This window comes from Trachymyrmex septentrionalis, unplaced genomic scaffold (genome assembly GCF_001594115.1).
Source record: "Trachymyrmex septentrionalis isolate Tsep2-gDNA-1 unplaced genomic scaffold, Tsep1.0 scaffold126, whole genome shotgun sequence".
Lineage (NCBI taxonomy): Eukaryota > Metazoa > Arthropoda > Insecta > Hymenoptera > Formicidae > Trachymyrmex > Trachymyrmex septentrionalis.
Window position 1 is genome coordinate 406304 of NW_017304395.1, and position 25598 is coordinate 431901.

The 25598-nt window shown below is 31.4% G+C and overlaps 1 protein-coding gene across 1 annotated transcript in view; it reads left to right on the plus strand.

Moving 5' to 3' along the window:
• LOC108756265 (low-density lipoprotein receptor-related protein 2) overlaps positions 1-25598 on the plus strand; it is a 77094-nt gene that overhangs the window by 29817 nt on the left and 21679 nt on the right. The window contains exons 2-13 of the mRNA XM_018499928.1: positions 4268-4384; positions 8363-8494; positions 13208-13462; positions 15724-15978; positions 16399-16515; positions 16692-17551; positions 17791-18292; positions 18463-19213; positions 21214-21930; positions 22046-23402; positions 23491-23692; positions 23801-24800. Coding sequence (XP_018355430.1) covers positions 4268-4384; positions 8363-8494; positions 13208-13462; positions 15724-15978; positions 16399-16515; positions 16692-17551; positions 17791-18292; positions 18463-19213; positions 21214-21930; positions 22046-23402; positions 23491-23692; positions 23801-24800 — 6265 coding nt within the window. The remainder of the gene's footprint in view (positions 1-4267; positions 4385-8362; positions 8495-13207; positions 13463-15723; positions 15979-16398; positions 16516-16691; positions 17552-17790; positions 18293-18462; positions 19214-21213; positions 21931-22045; positions 23403-23490; positions 23693-23800; positions 24801-25598) is intronic.

Sequence of the window (25598 nt, forward strand, 5' to 3'; positions counted from 1 at the left end):
CTCTCCTCTCCTCTCCTCTCCTCTCCTCTTCTCTCCCTTCTTTTCCCTTTATTATTTCTTGGATTCACCGTATTAGATGCGCCATTTTGAATTTTTATGTTTTAACCTTATTTTTGTATTTAGCGATCCTCCACCTTTAAAAATAACAAAACAATATACATATGTCTCACCTTTAAAAAGAATTCAGATCTGAGTCTTTACTATTCTTGAAAAGAAACGTTTCATGTAAGTAATATATATTATACTACTTTCCTAGTTTTTCATATACGTTTCTTTTTCAAGAATAGAGGCCCTGGATAGCGATCACGTAACTTTATCCCTAGAGCGGAAACGTGAAAAGTGAAAATTTTTTGTATATATGTGTGTATATGTGCACGTTATAACGTAACGTTTGTCTTATTAACGCCGAGACAATTACCGTGTCTCCAGGTACATACTATACATAAAAATTTTCATTTTTCACATTTTTGCTCTAAAGCAAAAGTTACATAATAACATAATAAATTTATCAAAATTGTGATGGAATAATTTGGAAGCCGTTGTATTCAGAGTCCAGAAAGCTATAGAAAATAATTAGTCTCGTTCTGGTATTTTTTTTCAATAATATTATATGCGTACACGAAAAGGAAGAAATATTTTTCCGTTAGTTTTATAGTTAGTTTTTGTAATAACAATTTAATAATGATGTTGATTTTTTATGATTGTAGTGATGATTAACTAAACGCTGAGATTAGGAAAGTTACTTTGAAAAGTAAATTGTCACCATTAACGCGTTACTTATTGAAAAAAATAATAAGTAACAAGTATTGCTGTAAAGTTACTCGTTACAAGTTGCATTAAAAAGTAACGAGTTTATACTAATTTTTATATTATTTTATCTTAAATATAGATATAGGTAAAGGGGGAATAAAATGATGACCTTGAAGTTTGTCGATTTTTCCGAGAGATAAAAAGTTATGAGATAAGAAGAGAATAATGTATTTTCACTACAGATTTACTACAGTCCTGATTATCATTTGTAAAAATTAAAAAGTTAAATAAATTAAAATTTTTCAAAATTTTTATATTTTCTAAGGATATGTTACTGTAATTTCGTCTTGCCTCTATGTGGGTAAAATGACTTTTAATAATAAATAAGATTATAAAAAAAATAAAAATGCACATTTTACCCACAAATAAAAAGATTTGTTTTATTGTAATAAACACTTCTCGTATTACTTTGATATTATAATATAAAAATGCAATTAAAGAAAAATAAAGAAAGAAAAAATTAATGAATTGCATATGATGAGATTTTTTTATTATATATACAGTTATTATATACATAACCGATACTAAATAATTAATTTGTAGTATTTATATATGTTTACAATACATATTAATAAATATGACCTGCACGAATATCTTATCTATTATTGAAAGTCATTTTACCTGCAGTTATTGCGTTTATTTATTTATTTAAAAAGTATTACTATACAAAAGTATTATATATACAATATCTTCGTCAATAATGAATGAAATTCAAATTTAAAAAAAGGGTTTTAAAGCTTGAAATCTCTACTTTTAAAAGCTTATCACATTTTTTAAGTTTATATGAGTTTGATAATTTTTACATACCAAAAACTACGAGCTGAAAAAGACGAAAAATTTTCTTCTCACTTTGTGGATTTGTAACGTGTCCAAAACGAATTTGAGAAAATTTTCGATTACCTATCGTGAAAGCTTGATACTTTCCCTACAAAATCGTTTTTTTTTAATATTCCTACGACTTTTGATTACTGAGTTATCGCGGATTAAATAAAAGAATTATTTTGACTTTAATTGCTCATAACTCCATTAAAAATTGTCGTATCGTATAATTTAAAAAAGAGATTTTTAAAGCTGAAACTTTACTCTATCAAGATATATTTATATTGTTGGTAAGAAAGTAATTGCGGTTTTTACTGATAGATGTCTTTTAAAAATACGCGATGACTTTTTACTACTAATACAACTTTGAGCTAAAAAATACGCGATGACTTTTTACTCAACTTAATATTACTATATAAAAATAAAGAATATTAGTATGTTATTCTATGTTTTTAGTTATTTTGTACTATAATTTTATAGAAAAAGTGAAAGTATTTACTATAATTATGTTATTTCTTACAAATTAAAATAAAATAATTACAGATGAGTGCATCTAAAACATATTTTTTTTTTACAAAAATAATGCGTTTCGAGGGTTATCTTCGTAGTTAAATCCATTTTTAGAATGTCAACGTTTTGTGAACATTCATCAGAGTTCACTTCAGGAGCAGCATACTGTGTCATATATATATATGTATATACATTCTCAGTAGTAATGTCATAATGAAGAGATTACCGCGATTATAATAAAGACAGCTCGCCATGGTCTTAATTTCCACCCATGAAGATATTGTCATAAGTAATGATACTTTGGGTATTTCCGCTCTTTATTCGTTTTAAACAGGCCAAAAGAGAGATAAACTTTTTGTCTTATAATGAGAATTACTATTAATCTCTAGAGGATCAAAAGTTGATATATCATGATATATGATTTAACTCTTTGCGGACGTTTTTTAACCTTGGTAATCAGCTAGGACAAGATTTTTATAAAAAAATATTCCTACATTATGATGTCGAGCAGGGCTCGATACTGTCTAGAATCGAAAACTATATGATATCGAGCAGTGTTCATCATTCATTTGCAAAGGATTAAGTGAATTTTGTTGGATTTTTATTTTGTGTAGTACTTCAGTATTTCATACAAATAATAATTGATATCGAAACTTTCTGTCTGCGATGAAAGAGAAGAGGGAGAGGGAAGAGAGGAAATTAGACTTGACCTTGCTAAAATCTTTAGTCGCTAAAAACAATTTTCAGCAGTTACACTATACACAATAAACGCAAACTTTCTATGATATTGTTTTATGTTTGTTTGTTGTAAATAATATTATTTTATCATAAAGGATAATTCACTGTAGTATAACACATCAAAAATTTTCATATATAAATAAACGATTTGTAAATTCTTGTTTATTTTATTATATCGAACGAAATATGCAGTAATTAATGATACAATATATTTTAGAAATTATACATCTAGCCTTAAAATTATCGCAAAATATTTTCAATTATGTATCGCTTTTCAATATATTGTTTTGAAATATATTGAATTTTTGTTTTCTTATGTTTTGAAATTTGCTTTGGAAACCTATTTTAATAAGTATTTAGAATAATTTAGATGTTTGTGTCTTTATATAATCTCAAAAACATCCACTTTCGCTAATTGCTCATCACTTCCCTTTTAGAGTGCAAAAAAAAACGACAATATGTAATTTGTTTTTGATTGAATTGAAACCGAGAACTTGAAGTAAGTTGAAACGCGTACGAAGATATATATTAAAATATTTGTCATCAGATATATAGATTATTAAATTTTTTATTATACATACTTGCGCACAAAGTATCGCACTGACTCTTAGTTTCTTATGCATTCTTGTTTTAAAACAAGCAATGCAATAATTACCTTTGTAATTATTTTTTATATTTTCTTGTTGTTATTATTTTTATTATACTAAACAATAGTTTTACAAAGAAAAAAAGGATGTATGGACATATTTCATATATAATTACATATAATTATATGTATATGTTTATGAATGTTTGTACATATGTGTTTATATATATTTATGCATAAAACATTTTTTATATTTAATTAAAGAAAAGATAAATTGTTTATTCATATCTGAAGAATTGAAAAGTTGGAGTCACAAAATTGATTGTGTGTCTATTCTGAATTTTTTTAAAATTAAACGTTATTCGAAGGAATTGACTGTAAATATAGTTTTTCAAACATACATTTTAGAAGAACATTAAAGACAAATTAAAACGATTTCTTCGATAGTTAGTTTCTGATATTTAATTCGCGTTACGTATATTCAACACAACATTTTGCAATATAAATCTAAAATTCTAAGTCTGGAAAGTTGTTGGTTTCTTGCTGCACAATCACGTTCAATTGTGCTTCCCTTAGATATCTCGGCCATACCGCGGGCGAGGTGGCGAAATAATCGCTGCGCGAAAGTTCATCGAATGAGGATTCGTTCGAAAAAAAAAAAAAGACTTAGAAGAATTCTATCTTCTGCAACGGTTACACCTAGAAACGGCAGTTCTCCGGCGGCAGGCATTGAACCTTTCACCTATCACGGCAGCAGTATCGCTTCCCGGCCGATCCCTTCATGCTCCATGCTTTCTGTTACAGGCGATGGCTGCGGGAATAACATGTTCAGGTGCAACGACGGCAAATGTATACAGTCGATTCTGGTATGCGATTATCGTGGAGACTGCGACGACAACAGCGATGAAATGCAGTCATGTCGTAAGTATCGGAATGTTTCTTCTTTATCTGTAATTTTAAAAATACTTAACATAGTTTACACGTCGTTGTGTCTTCTAGCAATAATTATGACCTGTGGTTTATTATTATTGACATTAATTATGAACAATTTTTTAATATTATATAATAAGAATGCACGTCTTATTATTTTTATGATAAAAATACGATTAATTGTTATCATTATGTCTTTTTCTGAGGATGTAGTATCCAAAAAAATTAAGAGAGATTATTTTATAAATGTTATTTTGCTACATATTTTGTAAAAAAAAAAAATAAAATAAAAAAAAGATAAAACTACAGAAAGAGAGCTCGATTGAGATTTCTGCGATGAATAAAAGATATTTAATTTTTTTGTTATTGTTATTTAGTTTTATATTGTCGTATTATATATACATATATTCGCACGTGATTATAATAAATATATCTCATAAAACAATCAGAATTTCTGTGAAATTAGAGCATACCTTTAAATGCGAAATTTAATCGGAAAAATATGCTTCACGTTCATGCTAATGAATAATTAATGACTTATGCTTCATTAAGAAATAATAAAGAGGGATGCATGTATAATCCGCGATCGCCCGCTGCCCTCATTACAGCTCGCGGTGAAAGAACTTTCAGAATCCATCTCCTTCATTCAGTACTCTTGGCCGGTAGGTAAAGGCCAGCAGGATTTACGGTTGCGAGGATTTACTCCAAGATGTAAAAATTAATTTTGTTTATAAGCACTGTAGTACCTAATAGTATTATTGGAAATTAATTGATATTAACTGTTTAAAAGAAAATTCAGGAAATGGGTCTTAATTTTTAAATTGACATAATTGCAGATATAAAATAAGATGATATGCATTAAAAGTTTTATGTCGAATTTTTTAGGATTGTGCTTAAATTTTTCGACAAATTCTACGCGATTTGCTCGGAGCGATTATGACTGCGGCCTTGGGACGGTCAATTTTTGATACGCTCTTCCTGTTTACGAACAGAATGGATTGTCGCGAATTATGTACAGCTTATAACAAATCTCGTGCCGGAAGAGCGTTCGACAAAAATCCGAGGCTTCCTCTCGGAAGTGCTTAGTCTCTTTGTCTAACATTTTTTTCCATGCAGCTTACGTGACCACTTTTGTGATTGTTTCTTATCGTTAGATTTACAGGAAGTGTAATACAATTTGAGCTTTGCGTTATTTTTTCATGCAAGCAGAGACAATGTTTTTTCGAGATTTAAAGGCAGAAGGAAAAAATCCTATTAGATTAGTAAAGCTACGATAATGTCTGGGGACAGTTTTTAAAGCGTTCAAGGATAACATAAAAATGCAACTTTCATAAAGATAAAATTATCTTCTTTGTAATCTTTATAATCTTCTAACAAAAATGCTTCTAAGAAAAATGGCATTCAATTTTGAAGTCCTTTTCGTCAAATTTGGTACGTACGCTACGTAATCGTGATACCAAATTTCTTTCTAATAACATTTTACAATTTTTTGAATAGGGCAAATTTACACGTATGCGCAAAATTTTTATTAAGAATAAAAGAAATTCATCTCTGACCGTTATTTTTATAAAACAATGTTTAGACTCAGAAAAAAATATAATGGCAATTATAAAAGAATAAAATTATACAAGTTTTTTATGTATAAAATTAATATAATGTACATAGGTAAATAAATTATTTTATTGTAAATATAAGAAACGATAAAGTAGTTTATTCAATTATGTATATAGTTTGTTCAACTATGCATGTTAATTTATTTAACTATATATTGTACATTAATTCTACATATTAAAACTTATCACCTTACAGTTATCACCTTTATATTGTAATAACGTGTACAAAGGTTTTGCTAATTGTGAAATGTTTTTTCAAATGTTTTTTCTAATTGTGAGTATATTCTTTCTGTAAGAAATCAGATTCGGATCTAAATTGCTTTTTATCCTTCATGAGCGCGTGTCCCTTGCTCCTGTTCAGGGTTCGCCGTTTGCCTAGGCCACCGTGAAGTGACGGCCATTTATTATGCGGGTGACAATGTAAAACCGGAAGCAAGGCTGTGACCCTCTTTCGAGGACAGTATGCACAAGTATCGCGCGTCATTCGATGAAACGGATCCATTGGCACGATTGTATCTCGCTTTGCGTGGAATATCAGTCCCAATTCTACGCTCGACAACTTTCTCCTCAATATCCATCCCCTTCCATCTCGGCCATCAATTACTTGTACTTGTTTGTAGGCATCTATTACAAGTATTACAATAAATCTCCTTTTTGTGTTTTTACTCTAACATCTCTAAATTGACTTGAAAACGGGAGAGAACGAAGCTGTTAATTCACAATGTCATCAAGTTCTATTAATTGAATGAAGAATTTATAAAAAATCGTCGATCATATATGTGTTGTTTGGAAAAAATAGCATTAAAGTGATAGCCTGGCGCTGCAACATGATTGTCGTACCATCCGGTATATTAAACGATCTAGGGTGCTTCCCTCGATCGTCCGACGAATCGACTGGCCGATTATATACTCGCGCACAATTATTGTACCATATCGGTATGTTACGTACTAACGATTCTTCGCATGATGCACATTGTGTAGTCCATTTTTATGGAATGTCTTCAGGAATCAAGCGCAGCACTTCCGAATTTCTCTCTATATTGGTCTCTAAACAAAAAAATGTTGATAAAAGTTTAAAAAAGTTTCCTATTTTGTCTGGGTTCGCTAAGTATTTTGAACCTTTGATAATAGAAGAGGTTAAATCACGCTCGTTCCTTGTACAATTTTAACTTTGCATCGATTTCTAGATTACTTGATTGTCTTTTTTGTATCTTGGTATTCGAAAATTTACCAAGATTATTATTAATGAATCAGTTGTTTTCTGGCCAAAGCGAGTTGATCACGAGACATTCGAGTTCGAGATATTCTGTTTCAACTTTTTTATATTAACGTTAAATTTTATAATTTAATTTAATTTATTAACAATAATAAATGATTCATTAGAGCTGTATAATGTGAACACATAATGACTTCTTCTTCTTCTTAGAGTCTCTTTCACCAATCTCAGTTAAATTAATCGACGGTTTATTTATTTTAAGTTAAACCTCGGTTAAAAATTAACCATGAAACCTAAATGAGACCCATGTAACTGTCAGTTAATTTAACCTAACATTTAACATAACATTTATAGGTTGGTAAAAGAGACCCTTATTATCCCCTGTTTGGATTTCCTACCTTATATATAAAGGTACCAAACCATCACAGTACCAAAACGTTAAAGATTTAATGAACCGATTAGACTCTCCTCAGGGAGCAGAGATTTATTAAATTTTATGTTTTCAGAACATACAATGATTAAGATATAATTTTAAGAAAACCTTTTGATGTACTGAAAAATCTATAAAGAATAATGCCAATTGAACATTAAATTATTAAATTGTTTTTCAATTTAATTTGTGATGTTACTATAATAGATCAGTTGCGTTTTTAATAGCATTTTTTATAGAACTAGTCCGCACTCACTGATAGAACTAGTGTACATTAAAACTGTTGTACACTAACTTAATCTGAATGTAAAAGTGAGTTATCTCAATTAATAAAATACTCAATGTATATTTTATTAAATACCACAATAAAATGTATTGAGGATTTTGCGGTTTGTTTCTATATTTTTATTAAACGTATATCTTTACGTCGATTTGTATACACCGGCTTTAAAGTGCATCGCGTGCGCATCAGCTCTGCTAGTGAAAAACGTTATAAGTCTGAAGAATTAATTCGGTGCGCAATTTATAAGAGACTACAAATATGATATATAAATTCATATGAAATTATTTGCAGCACTCGAGATACAGCTTCGACTAGTATAAGCATTATTTAGTTATTGTATATTAATTTATTAAATTTAATTTATTTATATATAATTTAATTATATAATGTAATTTTTTAATTTATTAATTTTTGAATTGGGTTTTAGCGCCGCCCGATTGCGAGATAGGCCAGATCACGTGTGGACAGTATAGTTTCAACAAAACCTATTGTATACCACCGCATCAACGATGTGATATGACTGTCGATTGCGTCGACGGCACTGATGAAGATGGCTGTAGTGAGTACAAATTGCAATCATTTTTGTCAACGTCAACTTTTCCTGTTTGTTTCTTTCATATCGCATATGACATCAGAAAATTTATATTCTCACGTAACGTAATGTACATGTATACCAATATGCACGTTGTTTTCTTCTGAAGGCACGAAATTACATTAAAATTTTTTATATTTCTCGAAAAAACTTTTTATAATATTTTTAAAAATTTATCATATTTTAAGTTTATGAAGATTTTTTTTTAAACATGGAAAAAATAAGTGACAACACGAGAACAATATTACAGCGCTCCAGGATTCGAACTGAGGCCGGTCTCCTTTTTATTGCTATAAATATCCTTCTTTGCCACAGCCTGAGCTTTTCTTGTGCTTATTTCCTCTAAATTTCTTATAAATACTTCAAAATTTTTCAAATGTTATAAGTTTCCTTCGGAAATTAGAGAATGAGAAATCTTAGAATAATTCAAAATTCACTGTATATAAAAATTCTAGAAAATATGTGAAGAGCCTTTCTCAGCACTTTATTTAAATTTACATAAAAAATTTGAAAAATTTTGTAAAAGTTATAAATACAGTACAAAATATTATAGCAACATTGCAGCAGTATTACTTTGAACGAATGCGGTATTTCATAAATCATTGCTGCAATATTGTAGTAATATTCTTATATCCGCTAAAATAAAATACTGCTGCAATATTCTATGATATCGCTGTAATATTTAGAGAAATATTGCAGCTATATTACTGCAATATTATGTAATTTTAATAATAAATCCAATTTTATTAATTGCTAAAATATTATTGCTTAACATCACATTTAAAAATATGATAAAATTATGATCAAGAAACTTTTAAGGACCCAGAAAGCACATCTGAAAGAGCTTGGGAATTTCCAAGAGACTTCAGCTTAATTTGCATACGTCTTCTTATAGGAATTTTTGGGCTTTTTCTTCTTATGAGAAGCATAGCTCTCTCGTGATGGGGCCGCGTATTTACCTATTGAATTATAATATTGCAATATTTTCTACAAAATACTAAAATTACTATATAAAATTAATATTAAAATATTTCATAATATTGTTGTAATATTTCCAATAAAATATTAAAACTTTAATATTGCAGTAACATTGTTGCAATTTTTCTAATATTGTATACTATTAAAATATTGCTGCAATATTTCGTGCTAGGGGAAAGTTATACAGAAATTCTGAAATCAAATGACGTGGCAGCGCGCAGCGTCGTGACGCCAAGGGCATAAAAATATAAAAAGGGTTGCGTGACTGCGTAATTTACATCGATAAATTTTTTATTAAAATTATTCAAAAATTCAAATTGCAATAAAAAAATCCAATAATATATTTTTTTACATAAGCTGAAAAACTTGACGTGTCTGGGTCACATTAACTACGTTTCTGATGTGAATACAGTCATTTAATCGAATCAGGCAAATATCTCGATAAGTACCGAAGATACGGAAAAATGTTGTTAGTTTAGACAGAAATTGTATGGTTTAGAGGGGAACATAAGATGGTACCGTGGTTTAACTTTGGATAGTCGTTTGAAAATCACGTGAAGGTCACCTTCAATTTCTTAAATAAAAAAGCTCATTTTTTATTGCACATTCTTGTAGCTTATTGCGAGAGTTTTTCAAAACACTATAATAAAATATTTTTTCCTTAAGTATTATATTTTTCGAGTTATGAGGATTGAAGATTAAGTACCGCTGGCATTAGCATTACGCAAGATGTCTGACCGACGGCTAAAACCTCTTGAATGTTGTTCAGGATCATGTGCTAATATTTAGATGTAGAATCATTATATATAACAAATTTGTAAGATTATAATAAGCAATTATTAATATTTCTTCCTTATTGAATTATTGCTTTAATGTATTGTGTATTATTTACAGAGATATATATAATAATCTTTTTATTAATTCGTATTGCAAATAATTCCTATACTATGAAAATATATATTGGTGCTCTGGAATATAGCGTTTCAATACGATAACATTTAACAAGAGATTATTTCTCTTATTTTCATTTCTAAAAATAAATATTCAGTGTAAAAATTAAAATAAGAAACAATCTCCAATGGCCTTGATCTTAACAAATGTTAACTTTTGTCTGAAATATTTTTCCGTATCTTCCGTATTTGTCGAGATATTTGTCTGGTTCGATTAAAATGATTCACCTTTATATAATCTCAATATATTTGCTTTATGGAAATATAAAAATAGTAAACTTATATTATAGTGACACTGTATGTGATATAAAAATATTTACAAATAATAGACCTAATGTAAATTTATATAGAAGAATATATTTTATATATTTTATATATAATATAATATTAATAATATTTAGATGTAGAATCATTATACATAACAAATTTGTAAGATTATAATAAGCAATTATTAATATTTCTTCCTTATTGAATTATTGCTTTAATGTATTGTGTATTATTTGCAGAGATATACAATATATAATAATCTTTTTATTAATTCGTATTGCAAATAATTCCTATACTATGAAAATATATATTGGTGCTCTAGAATATAGCGTTTCAATACGATTCGGTGACATGCCAAGTTGTTTCTTTATTATAATTCAATTGATTACTTTAGTCACTTTTAGTACGTCTTATGTGTTAGAATTAACAGATTTTATTTTACAAATGTGTTTTTTTGAGTAATGAAATACTTGGCTAATTGAATTTTTTATTTATATCCATTTTTTATTAGGAGGAATGTAATATTCGATATTATTGTATGCACTTGATATATTTTATTTTATTTTATTTTGTAAAAATATATTTAGGAATTTATACAAGAATTCTAAAAATTGAAGAATTAAAAAAAAATTTTTACCAAGAGATATCTTTTATTTACTTTTATTTAAAAATCCCATCTTGTGCCAAAAGTGCTGTTTGTGGTTTATTTTTTTCTTTGCTTAGCAGATTATTGTATCAGTCTATATCAATTGAAAATAAATATATGTACGAAAACAGAAGATTTGTTACAGTATTTCACGTGCAATTAATAATTTTATATTTATATTTCACTTCTTTTTTCTTTCATAAATAATGAAAAAAGAGTAATTATTAATAAACAACTTTAAGAACATCAGCTGAGTCATTTAAATGGAATATTAATTATCGCGGATATACAATATTATACAAAAAAGACATTATCTCGTCAGTGACAAGGCCGCTGGTATAAGAATATGGCTAAATAGCAGCTGCGCAGCGATTAAGCGGATTCTTCATGCTAGGATTCACTAAATTATCGCGTTGTCACGATAACACGCACTGCACATTGTTAAATCAGCAACATTATGTTCATTCAAGTCGTAAAAATGAAGATTGAGATTTGTAAACATTTTATTGCTGTTAGGCGCTGATAACGTTTTCCTTTCTTTTGATGCTGACATTGCTGATCTTTTGCTGACCTTTCTATGTCGAAAGTTTTATGTTATTTATAATCACTGCCTTTTTAAATCGTAATATATTATTTAAACTTTTAGAGAATATTTTTCAATTTCTTTATTACCAATATCGATATTAGAATATTTTTTAGAATTAAAAATTTTCTCGTAAGATTCATCTTTACTCAAAATTATTATATAACATGTGACGATTATTATAATTTTATTATTAACATTTTTCACCTTTTTTTAGTTAAAAGAACACGAATTTTTAAAAAAACTTTTCAGAAAAATTTTATTTCTTAAAAAGATAAAAAATAATATTTTATTAAAGCATTTGGCAATTAAATTTAATTGTAAGAAAATTTACATGGTTTCACATTTCGCTTCTCCTCCGCTACTCCCCTTATCTTAATATCCTACGAACCAAACAAGAAAAATCACGTTTCAGATTGCCATATCAGGCTCATTCTGCATGTTTATCAACGGCGCGAACGTGTCGTACTAAATGATCATCAAGATATGATTGTTCATTACGTGCAGCTAGTGCATTTGAGTTATCATACAAAACCATTTGGACTGGAAAGCGTGATCAACTTCAGATCATCTTTTGACGTTAATTTAAAAGGAATATGTATGCTACTCCATTTGTCACGTTCTCCATTCATAAGTGCACCACTAGAAATGTTTCACAAGTCAGATGGATTGTAAAGGACGTATAATATACACGTTTAAACGCTTTAGTTTTTGCAAATCTCGTAATGATGTAAAATAATTTCTTCTGAATTTATTAAAAATAAAAAGAGCAATTAAATAAGCAAATGAGAGTCATGAGCAGTGTCGGTGTACTATTTAATAAATAATGGATTGCCCCTCTCTCCCCCGAGCATCTTCAATGAACAATGTCGATATTTAACATTTAAAGAATTTTTTTCCCAAACTCCAACCTGGCAGTTAGAACACATCAGACGGATGTGTTTCTCTCACATTAGGTATAATCCAAGCAAACTAGAAATCCGTATAAAATATCTAGAATCAGAAAATGAAAACGTGAATCAGTCATATATACAATTTGGTATTGCTTAATTTAGTAAAAAGACAATTCTTTACAAATCAAATATAGTGGTAGGAAAATCCAAGTCACAATTTAATAAGAAATATCCTAAAAAATCACAAGATATTTATTCCAGCGTCGAACATTTATTTTTATTATTTGTATTATAGTATAATAATTTATAAAAAAAAAAAGATTTGCAAAAGCAAAGAAGTGATAAAAGACATTGATGTTGTAGCATATAGAAAATGCCAGCCAGATGACTTCAGGTGCGTTGGAACCACACCGGAACTTTGTATACCTAAAGAAAAGAAGTGCGATGGTTACCTGGATTGCCGGAATGGTAGAGATGAGGAAAGATGCGAAAATAATATGAAGCCAGCTTGTCGATTGGATCAATTCAGGTGCAATACTACGCAACGCTGCGTCGAGCAAGCTGCGAGGTGCAATCACTGGGACGACTGTGGTGACAACAGCGACGAAGAACACTGCAGTAAGCTCGCGATTTTGCAATACATTCATTTATTTAACGCTTCATGATTTATCCCTTTAGCCATCATTACTTTCAAATGGATAAAATTTAACTTTTTATTTCTCTTATTAATTTTTCCTATTTATACTACAATATATTAAGGTAGCGTTTTTTAATGGGTACATACTTAATCAAAAATGTACTATTTATAAAAGTCAACTTTGAAGAACTTTTCGCAGATAGCTTCTATATAAACAATATAAATACGATTTTTTTAACTTATTTAATCTATTAATTATTTACTTCCATAACTTAAAAAAAAAATTATTTAAGGAAAATATTTTAATGACAATTTAAGGAGAGGGATTTAGGGAGATATGATTTTGCGTATTTTATTTATAATATGAATGTTCGTGACGCACACCATCGCACGCAGCCGTTGAAATATTTTTCTATGGATATTTAAGATATTTAATTTTTATATTTCTTTTAAAAAAATTTAAAAAATCTTTAATAAAAAAATTGCAGAAATGAAATATAAATAATTAAATAATTTGAACAAAATATTACTATTAGAAAAACTTTCAAAGTCCTTTTTAAGACAAATTTTAACTATTTTTCTAGATCCAAATAAATAAAACCAGTACTGTATTGCATTTATTTACTCAAAAGCTATAGGATTACATGTGTAATTTACTTTACATATTTTAGTCAGAAATTGATCTATTTTAGAAAATCATTGTTGTTTACTTTTTTTTGTATATTTTCCTTATTTATATTATATAAGTTATCAGAAAACGTCTTTTGATGATTGTAGAATGTATTGGTTTGTATTTACATCGAAGATCGAAAGGCAAGACTAATCATATTAAAAAATTTTACAACAGTTGCAGAGCTGCTTTTTCTGCTGAACGCAGCCAATGCATCGGAACAAAATCTGATCGTAGCGTTACAAACTTCACAATTCAAGCAGCTGTAACTTAATTAACTTTATTAAAAATAAACAAAATTTAAATTTAAGAAAGAGATTTTTAAACTTAGAATCTCCACTTTTGATGGATTACTATGTCTTTTGAGTTTCTATAAGTTTGATCATTTTTACATATAGAAAATTACAAAACTGGAAATAACAGGAAAAAATGCGAAAATTTCTTATTTTCATCAAGCCTATCACGTATCCAAAAAAAATTGGTGAGAATTTAACTTTTTAATGTGAAAGCTTGAAGTTTTCTTTATAAAACTATTTTCAAAAATTAATATTCCTAAGATTTTTGTTACTGAGTTATTTTATGGATTAAAAAAATAGAAGGAGCATTTTGAGACTTTGATTGCTTATAACTCCATTAAAAATCATAGTATTATAATTTAAAAAAAAATACAGATTTTTGAAGCTGAAACATTTTTTGATCGAGAAGAGAAAGAGAATAGTATAATAATTGCCTAAAATATATGAACATGATATAAATGAAGTACGCTACGAACTTTTGTTATACTTGTCTGTTACTGTCTATGAAATAAAATTTAAATTATAACAATTTCTACAAAATATGATGTTAATAAGAACTTCTCGACGATTATAAACATCTAGTAATTAAAATTTTAATTAAATTTTTGCAATTAATTTCCCTAATTTTAATTGTATCAAGTTATTATAAAAGATTTTTAATAGCTATATAATATACTATATATGTTAGACTCAAAGATTGAAAACGCTCAGTGAACGAAAAAATCGACTACAACGCGTTATGACTTTGGAGATTCAACTACAATGTGAAATTCATGTCGTGGCTCTTTCAGGAATGCTCACAATACGTTCTAGCATATTATTATATTATTATTTTGCTTTGTAGTCTTTTTGAATATATACTCAAATTTATTAACGCACCACTCAATATATACTCAAATTTTGTAACGCATCACTTGTAGGCAGGTATATCTGAGTCGAAAATTCCTATACCATTTTGTTATTCTCGTAATAGTTAATGAGATATTCGCATGCATAAAACAACTTTATAATATCTTTCGGAGTTCCTTATGAAGTATCTTAAAGAAATTTTTCAGAGAACTCTTAAAGATATCTTAAAGTTATTTTATCGTCGATTGTGAACATTTTACTCATTTGGGTGACTAAGAAAAAAATTATAAAAATTACAAAAGTCTTTCGACTCAGTTTCAATCTACTTGCCTATAAGCGGTGTGTTAAAAAGTTTGGGATACCCTGTATATGAAATTAAATCGTGACAGTTCATAAAAATAATGAGAGATTTCTTGATAATATTCAGGTTTCCCACCTTGCACCAATGATCAGTTCCGATGCGCAAATGCGCTCTGCATTCCGATAGCATACCAATGTGATGGATATAAAGATTGTCAGGATGGTTCCGATGAGAAGTCTTGTACAATGACACTCTGTCCAGGAAACAAGTTCATGTGTCCGAAAGGTGCAGTGGATGGAAAACCATTATGCATCAATCGATCTCAGCTATGCGATGGAAAACAGGATTGCGAGGACGGGGCGGACGAGGAAGCGGCATGTTGTAAGAGCAATTTAATTTTATATGTGTTAGATTACAATATTAAGCGCAAAAAGTTTAAAACGATCATATGTTTGTTACATCAGTTCTTTTTAATAATATCAGAAGATTATGTGAAATATTTCATGAGCACACAAATAACATCATTAGTTATAAACTTGATAGAAATTATGGAAAATATTATAACAATTAATCAATATACAGAGAAACAAAAAGATAACGCATTTAAAACTCCAAGCAACAAACCTCGTTAACGTTTTGAGTTTGAAATATATTAGATATGGAATTTTTTTTATATAGACTATGATTTGGATTCTATATTTTAAATTGTATTAAATGTAGAATATATAGAATATAGATTTCATATTAAAAAACTAGCTTTTAAAAGAACATTTAAAAGAATAAAATTTCTTTATCGTACAGCGACAAGTATGTGTGGCTCACTTGGTTGCCAACATAAATGTCAGGCCTCTCCTACTGGAGGGATTTGTTACTGTCCCGAAGGAAGAATACTTGCCAATGATTCACGGACTTGTGTTGGTAAGCTATTTGACTTTTACAAATTAAAACTCTTAAATATACAATGATTTTTAGTATCTAATAATGCAATGATTGAAGAATCCTGAATTAGAAAAATTGAAGGATTTACTCATGGAGCTTACCCACTTTTGCATCCTTTCTTCCGCATCGCCCATCAGATTTTTTCCTTTCTGCAGATCGAGACGAGTGCTCCGAGTGGGGCTTCTGTGAACAACTGTGCGAAAATACTGACGGCTGGTATAAATGTTATTGCGCACCCGGTTACAGTCTTCATGGACTCAACAAATGTCGTGCCCAGAACACCTCTTCCTTGGAGCTTCTACTCGCGCAAGATCGCGCAATATGGCGATTAAGCTCGACCGGCGAAGACCGAAGAATAATTGCAAACGCTACCGGTGCAAGCGGGGTGGACTACTTGTACTCGCGAAATCTGCTTTTTTGGAGCGACATGAAGACACGGAAGGTTCATTCGGAATCTCTCAACCTCGGTAGCGACACGCCAGCTAAAGTGGACATCAGTATGGCGGGTTCCTGGGGACCCGTGTCCATCGCGATAGATTGGATTGGCGAGAAACTCTACGTGGCAGATTCTATTGTGCAAAAAGTGGACGTATTCGAGCTGGATGGACGTTACCATGGAATAGTAGTGGGTTCTAATCTTACCAACCCGACTGACATCGCGCTGGATCCCACGAAAGGCCTCATGTTCATCGCTGACAGCAAGCAGGTCCTACGTACCAACATGGATGGTACTAATGCGTTCCCTGTTGTCTCCGAAGCAGCTTATAAGGTCTCCGGCGTGGCCGTTGATATTATTGCTAAAAGGATATACTGGTGTGACTCCCTATTGGATTACATCGAAACAGCAAATTATAGAGGACACAACAGAGTAATGATTCTCAGAGGTTCTCAAGTACCATCCGCAATCAGACTTACTCTCTTTGAAAACAGGATATTTTGGACAGATGGTATTAAACAGGCTGTCATGAGTGTTGACAAGACTCAGGGAGATTATTCCATTCAAAATGTATTCAAGGTATGAGTGCGACAATCGAATATGTTCATATTTGATTAGTAATAGAATAGAAATGAAAGTCAATTTATAATCGATTTCTATTGCAGTTTGAGTAATTGATATATATTCTTCAATTAAATAATGATGTTACACTATGTTGTTTAATACACTATATTTACCTAAACAGTTTTGAGAACATTTATATTAAAGGATCTATATTAGATTCATATTATAGTTCATATTTATAATCCTTTTTTAAGATACGCGACGCCAAAGCTATAAAAGCCTTGCATCCACTCTCGCAACCTAGCGTCTCCAATCCCTGTGGCAATAATAATGGTGGTTGTCAACATATGTGCATCGTCACGGCCTCCAGTGATCAAAACAATCGATTAGGCTATCGTTGCGCTTGCCACATCGGATGGCGATTGGCAGGTGACACGAGGAACTGCAATTTAGTGCAGGAGTTTCTCATGTATTCACAGCAGAGGTTTATTAAAGGACGCATACTCAATCCCGTAATGGAAGGCTTTAGCGATGCTATTCTACCAGTTGTATCCAGGCGGGCACGATTCGTTGGACTAGACTACGACGCACACGACCAATACATCTATTACAGTGATGTTCTTCAGGATGTTATATACAGAGTACACCAGAACGCGACTGGACGCGAAATCGTTCTGGCTAGTCAAAATGAAGGGGTGGAAGGGCTTGCAGTTGACTGGGCTGCAAAGAATTTGTACTACATCGATTCGCGTAAAGGTTTGTTGATGACAAAATCTTACTGAATGTTTGAGTTATTAACCTTCAATTTGGTTGATCTGTAGTATGAATTTTAGTAACTTTTTAACGATCAATTAAAACCTAGTTAAAAATATAGTTAAAAAAAAACAGATTCTATTTAGACGATAAAAATTTTGCTATATTCTTAGGTACACTAAATGTGCTCAGCACTCGGAATGTCACCTATCGGCGAACATTACTGAAAAATCTGAAGCGTCCTCGCGCGATCGTAATTCATCCAAACCAAGGTTACATCTTCTTCTCCGAATGGGACCGTCCAGCTAACATCAGCAGGGCCCACGCTGATGGTTCCAATCTGGTTGTCTTCAAAAATCTAACTCTGGGTTGGCCAAATGGATTGGCGATCGATTTTACCGAAGATCGATTGTATTGGTGTGACGCTCTCCTAGATCACGTGCAACATTCAAACTTGGACGGTACGGATGTGCGAACAGTGAACTCCAGACTGATACGACATCCGTTTTCCATCGCCATTCACGAGAAATGGATGTATATCACCGATTGGCGCCTTGACGCTATTATTCGATTACATAAAGAAACTGGCGAGCAGGAAGCTATTTTGGTCCGTGAACCTGCTACTAATAGACTTTACGGCGTGAAAGTTTTTAGCCGTGATATTCAGAGAACGACAAATAACCATCCTTGTACTATTAACAATGGCGATTGCGAAAAACTTTGCTTTGCTATTCCTGATAATTCTTCGCGTTCTGATATCATGTTCCCTGGTATGCAATCAATACCAAGGCTTACTCAAGTGTGCGGATGTCCTTATGGAGAACGTCTTCAAGGCAATAGTAGGAGTTGCGCAGCAGATCCTGATGGGGAACCACCTTTGCAAGCGTGTCCACATACTTGGGATTTTACTTGCGCAAACCAGAGGTGCGTAAAAATTTAACTTCTTTAACTGATAATTGAAACTGATTGTTTACAACCAACACATTCAACACTTGTAATAAAATTCTCAATAAAAGGTTTAGAAGTTTTACATATTTAATTATTGTAATATATCGACAATTTAATAGAGGAGAAAATAATGTATTACGACCCTTATAGAGTCGTAATACATTATTTTCTTGTGTTAATATAGTACAATAGCTTCTTTTAATATGTGTTAATATAGTACAATAACTTCTTTTAATAGATAATCTTCACTATTAGATACCTACCAAATCTAATGATTATTTATGATATCATTCAGTAGCCATTACACTTATATGGCGCTAAATATATCAATAAATAATGTTTATTATATAATGCTTTTGATTTTCAAGCATTTCGAAACATTTTCAAAATGCATCTTAGTATTTAATACATACTTCATTCTTCTTAAGGGGAATGGAAAGGTTTGGACAGCTGAAAATTATGTAAAATTCGAATGTGATTTATAGATAAATGAATAAACATACATAAATTTTCTTTTTAGCATGTTTTGAATACTGAAATGAAGATAACAGAATTTTCCATAAATTAAACTTACTTTTGCGTACAAAAATTTATTTTTTAAGCCTATTTCAATAATAAATAATTTGAATTTTCGACATTTTTAAATTTTTAACCATTATTTTTATAATTTTTAGATTTTAGATTTAGTTTATAAACGAGATATTTTAGGTTTAGTTTATTTTACCAATAAAATGACACCAAGAAAATTGAAACATTCCAATTCGTTTACCCAAAATCGTGGCAAGAACGGAGCAGTGCGCAAATTGCATAGTTGCCATTAAATATCAATATTGTCTTCAATTATTCATATTGGCTGCGTTTAATGTTTGACATTTAATGTTAAACAAAGATAGATGATGAATCCGAGACATCGGAGGCATCCAAGCGATGTTTCTGAACGCAGCCAATGTGTGGACTTTTGCGGCTGATTTTATTCGTTAAGAAAACATTCAAAATATACTAAAAAGGAAATTTATGTATGTTTATTCATTTGTTCACAAACGACATACGAATTTTATATAATTTTCAACCGTCCAAACTTTTCCATCCCCTTAAATTTGAGCGTATTATTACACAAATACGAGTACACTTAAATATCGCTATTTAACATTTTATTTGATTTTACACATTTGGAGTGATACAAAGTTACATTTTGCTAATATAACTTTTTAATGCTAATTGCTGATGCCTTTTTTTCAAATGTTTTATATTACAAATAATCGAGGTTTTCATAAAAAAAAAACACAATATTTAATAATATACAAAATTATATACAATATTTACAAAAAATGAATAAGTTGTAGCATCACTACTAAAACCTATAGTGCTAATATGAAGGTATTCATTTGTTTTTTTAAATAAAAGGAAGATTTTTAGATAATAAATTTAATAAAAGAAAGATTTTTATAAAGAATTTATTAAGTTGAATACATTTACTTTACAAAATGTATTTAAAATAAGTTACAAAAAGAATTATTATTCCAACATCTAATCTTTTGTTCTTCTTAGTCATATATTCTTGTTTCTAATTTATTATTGATTTAGTTTTTAATATGAATATTGACTAACAATGTTATTGTATAGAATGCAAATAAATGCTTGTAGAAAACATATTAGATGAATAAAAATTATTGGATTAATGAAAAAATGATTAAACAAATAGTATACAGTATTCGATTTGAACGGTTTTTCAGTTACTTTCAATAATTTTTGTGCGGATCCAAAAATATTTTTCCATAAACGAAGAAAAGAGATCATAATGTATCATCTTCTTTTAAATTATTCTGCTTTCGAACAGTATACTATTCATTTAAAAAATAAAAACTAACACTATTTTTTAGCCAACATATTATCTTATATTTAGTTAAACGTAAGGATCAATTTTTTTTTAAGTGTATACATTCAAATATTTTAATTTTTAATCGATCTTTTTTTAGATGCGTCCCAAAATCCTGGGTATGCGACGGTGAAAATGATTGCCTCGACAATAGTGACGAAATGCAAAACTGCACAAAACCTACGTGCAGCGCAAACGAGTTCCAATGCAAATCAGGTCGTTGTGTACCAATGACATTCCATTGCGATTCTGAGAACGATTGTGGTGATTATAGTGATGAGATGGGTTGTCCCAATGTGACTTGTAGCGCAAATCAATTCGCTTGTGCCAATAATCGCTGCATTCCTGCAACATGGAAGTGCGATTCGGAGAATGACTGTGGTGACAGCTCCGATGAGGGTGAATTTTGCGCAGCAAAAACTTGTTCATATTTCCAGTTCACCTGTCCACGCTCCGGTCACTGCATACCGCAGTCCTGGGTATGCGATGGTGATAGTGATTGTTTCGACCGACAAGATGAGATGGATTGTCCACCAGTTACTTGTCTTAGCACACAATTCACATGCGCAGATCAAAAGATGTGTGTCTTAGCATCGTATAAGTGTGACGGCATTAGTGATTGCAATGATGGATCAGATGAAGTAGGCTGCCCATCATTAGCACCAGATCAGTGTAACACTGACAAGCAATTCCAGTGTGTCAGTTCAGCTATCTGCATACCGAAAAGCTGGTACTGCGATGGTACTGCGGATTGTCCTGACAAATCCGATGAACCAGAATCATGCGGAAAGGTCGACTGCCAGACTGGATTTTTCAGGTTTGTTATATTCATTAATTACATTTTATTTTCCTTCAGAAAGCATCGTGGATAATAAAAATGTACATCTTATTCTTGTTTAATTTATCGATATTCGATTTTATATATTCCTCAGATGCCGAAATGAGAGGTGCGTGTTCAAGGCATATATCTGTGATGGAAAAGATGATTGTGGAGATGGATCCGACGAAGACATCGAACTGCATGCATGTGGTCCTCCTACATTCAAGTGCGACTCCCAACAATGGAAGTGTCCAAACGTAAAGAATCGTTGTGTGAATACAACCAGCGTATGCGACGGTAAATTAGATTGTCCCAATGGAGCGGACGAAGGACCCGGTTGTGACACTGCCGAATGCCAGCATCAAGGTGGATTATGTACCAATGGTTGTATTCAAACTCCATTTGGTGCGCAATGCATTTGTCCGGCTGGCGAGGAACTCAACAGTGACGGCTTGACATGTCAAGATATAAACGAATGCAACCCGGATGGAAAATGTTCGCAGCTCTGCAAGAACACAAAGGGTAGCTACTATTGCAGCTGTGTGAATGGTTACACATTAGATGCGGATAAGCATACATGCAAGGCATTTAATCATAGTGCTGCGTTTTTGATTATTTCCAATAGACATACTATTCTGGTCGCTGATCTTCAAGATCAAGCATTAGAACGAGTTCCTATCAATGTAGAGAACGTTGTGGCGACTGCCAGTAATATGCACACGGGTACTATTTTCTGGTCGGATATGAAGTTGAAGCGAATCTCGCGGTTAGATCGTGGTAGTGATCCTCAAGACATCATTAGTACTGGTTTAGATTTGGTAGAAGGTCTAGCCTACGACTGGATTGGCCAGAATTTGTACTGGTTAGACTCAAAGCTGAATACAATCGAAGTTGCTAAGGAGACTGGAGTTGGAAGGATGATTCTTGTTAAAGAGAATATTACACAGCCACGTGGAATGTGTTTAGATCCCAGTGAAGGTGCGAGATGGCTCTTCTGGACCGATTGGGGTGAAAATCCTAGAATCGAAAGAATTGGAATGGATGGCACCAATCGATCTACCATTATCAGTACAAAGATTTATTGGCCTAACGGTCTTGCACTAGATATTGCAAATCGCAGAATATATTTCGCAGATAGCAAATTAGACTTTATCGATACTTGTAAATATGATGGCAGCCAGAGACTTCAGGTTTTAGCCAGTTCGCATTACCTTCTACATCCCCATTCACTTACTCTCTTCGAGGACACTATGTATTGGACTGATCGGCAGCTCAATCGAGTTCTTTCTGCACACAAATTTAAGGGTTCTAATCAGACGGTGGTGTCGCATTTAATTTCACAGCCTCTTTCCATACACGTGCATCATGCAGTCCTACAACCGATTACTGCAAATCCTTGCGCCAACACATCTTGTGAACACTTATGTCTTCTATCGCCTAATCCAAAAGGATACAGTTGTAAATGCCAGGTAAGTAATGACACAGATTTCAAAGTAGGAAACTATCAGAAATTCTATTTATCTAGATTAAATTATTTTTTCTCTAATATTTAAAAAGGTTGGATTTAAATTACTATCTGATGGACGTTGCATGGAAGAGGAGACACCATACTTAATGGTTCTTCGAGGTTCTCAGATCATTGACATTTCTTTGACGCCTAAAGAAACCAAAACTGGATACATCACACCTATCGTAGGTGTGGAAGGCGGAAGATTTATCGAATATGACAGAAGAGATCGTACTATCTACTGGTTGCAAAGTATAATAACTAATTTTTTATATTTCTTATTTTGCAAAGTCTTCTTAAGATCTAAATTCTTCAAGTTTTAAGAGAGAATTTTATTATTTATTAATTTTATTATTTCAGGTAAAGATAGCGATAACGAGAACGGTACGATTTATGGCATTCCCTATAATGGTGGCAACCGGACGGAGTTTCCAAATCCTTCTGGTGATACTGGTATTGTCGGTTCACCATCCACTATGGCACTGGATTGGCTTGGACGCAATATGTTTATTGGCAACAAATTTGCATCTAATATCGAAGCTATCAAATTAGATGGTAAGACACGATTCCGTACAATCGTTTTAGCAAATGATGGAAATCGAACGTCAGTGTCTAAACCAAAGGCGATGTGCGTTGATCCTATTGACGGACAAGTGTTTTGGGTGGACGATGGAGGTTTCGGAGTGCCCCAGAAGATTGGACGGGTTAATATGGACGGCAGTAATCCGCTAGTTCTTGTAGAGAGTCTAGAACGCCCTGAAGCAATTACTATCGATATACCTAGCAAAACGCTATACTTCTCTTGCAAAAATCCAGTTTTTATTAAATCTATGTCAACGGACGGTCTCAATATTCGTACCATTCTCACAGCAGCAAATAACATGGCAATGCCTAAGGCAATAGCTGTCCATGAATCTCGTTTATACTACTTAGACTCACTTTTTGATAAGATCGAGCGTGTTGATTTGCCTAATGGCGAAAATCCAATCATTATCATTGATAACGATTCTGAGCTTCGTACTCTAACCATTTATAAAAAACGTGCAACTGGATCTCATCCTTGTCTTGTAAACAACGGAGGTTGTGAACAGCTTTGTCTACCTGCGTCTGGAGGTACACGTGTTTGTGCTTGCGGAATGGAATATAAGAAGGTTACGGAAACCAAATGTGAACCTTACAAGACTTTCGCAGTGGTAACTCAGCTGGATGTTGCTAGAGGTTATAGTCTTAAAGATTCCAAAGAAGCTATGATACCCATTACTGGACCTGGCCATCATATCCTCCATGTTGATGTACATTATGCAGGAAATTGGATATATTGGGTGGAATTCAATCGAGGCTTTTGGAATGGTATTTTCAGGTAAAATAAAACTAAAAAATATTCTTACAAATATTAAAATCTTTGGATGATTTCTTCATGAAGATATGGTGTGTGCATGTGTGTGTGTGTGTGTATGTGTGTGTGTGTAGACAATATCAAGAATCTTTATTTTAGACCGTATATGTGAGAAACACAATCAATATTAAAAATTTAAAATGTCTATTACGGTCGAAGCTGAATTTTCATTGCTTTAAATAATTCAATCTTGAATTAGACGAAAGCCCGCTATTATGACATAGGTGCCTAATATGAGATAGCGGCGTTTCTGCTAAACTAATAAACGCTATCTATTGGTTCCACCATAAATTTATTGCTTTTGGATTGAAAACTATTTAGTAGAAAATTCATTATTAGATCATGCCCGTAGTCATTATAAAGAAAGATTTTTAGAATTTGGATGTCTTTCAAATTTTATTGAGATAAGCCTTTAAACCTTGTTTATTATTTAATAAATAAATATTTGGCAATAAATTCTTCATGTAGTGATAGAATAAAGTCATACTAATAGAAAAATACGGGATATGTAGAATTGCTTAATTGTAGAAGTTAGATTTGATGATGATAAAACCGTAAGGCGTAGAAATCGTAATATGAGGTACCCAGGATATCTTTAAGGAAATAACCTATGTTCTTATATCATAGTGAAAATCGTTGCTAAAGTATAAATGTTATTGTACAATAATAAAAAGGACAATCAGAATGAACGTCGAGTACCTATTTCTGCGATGCTTGATTCAAACTGAAGACGAGTTTTGGGTATAATCTATCGCATGCTCA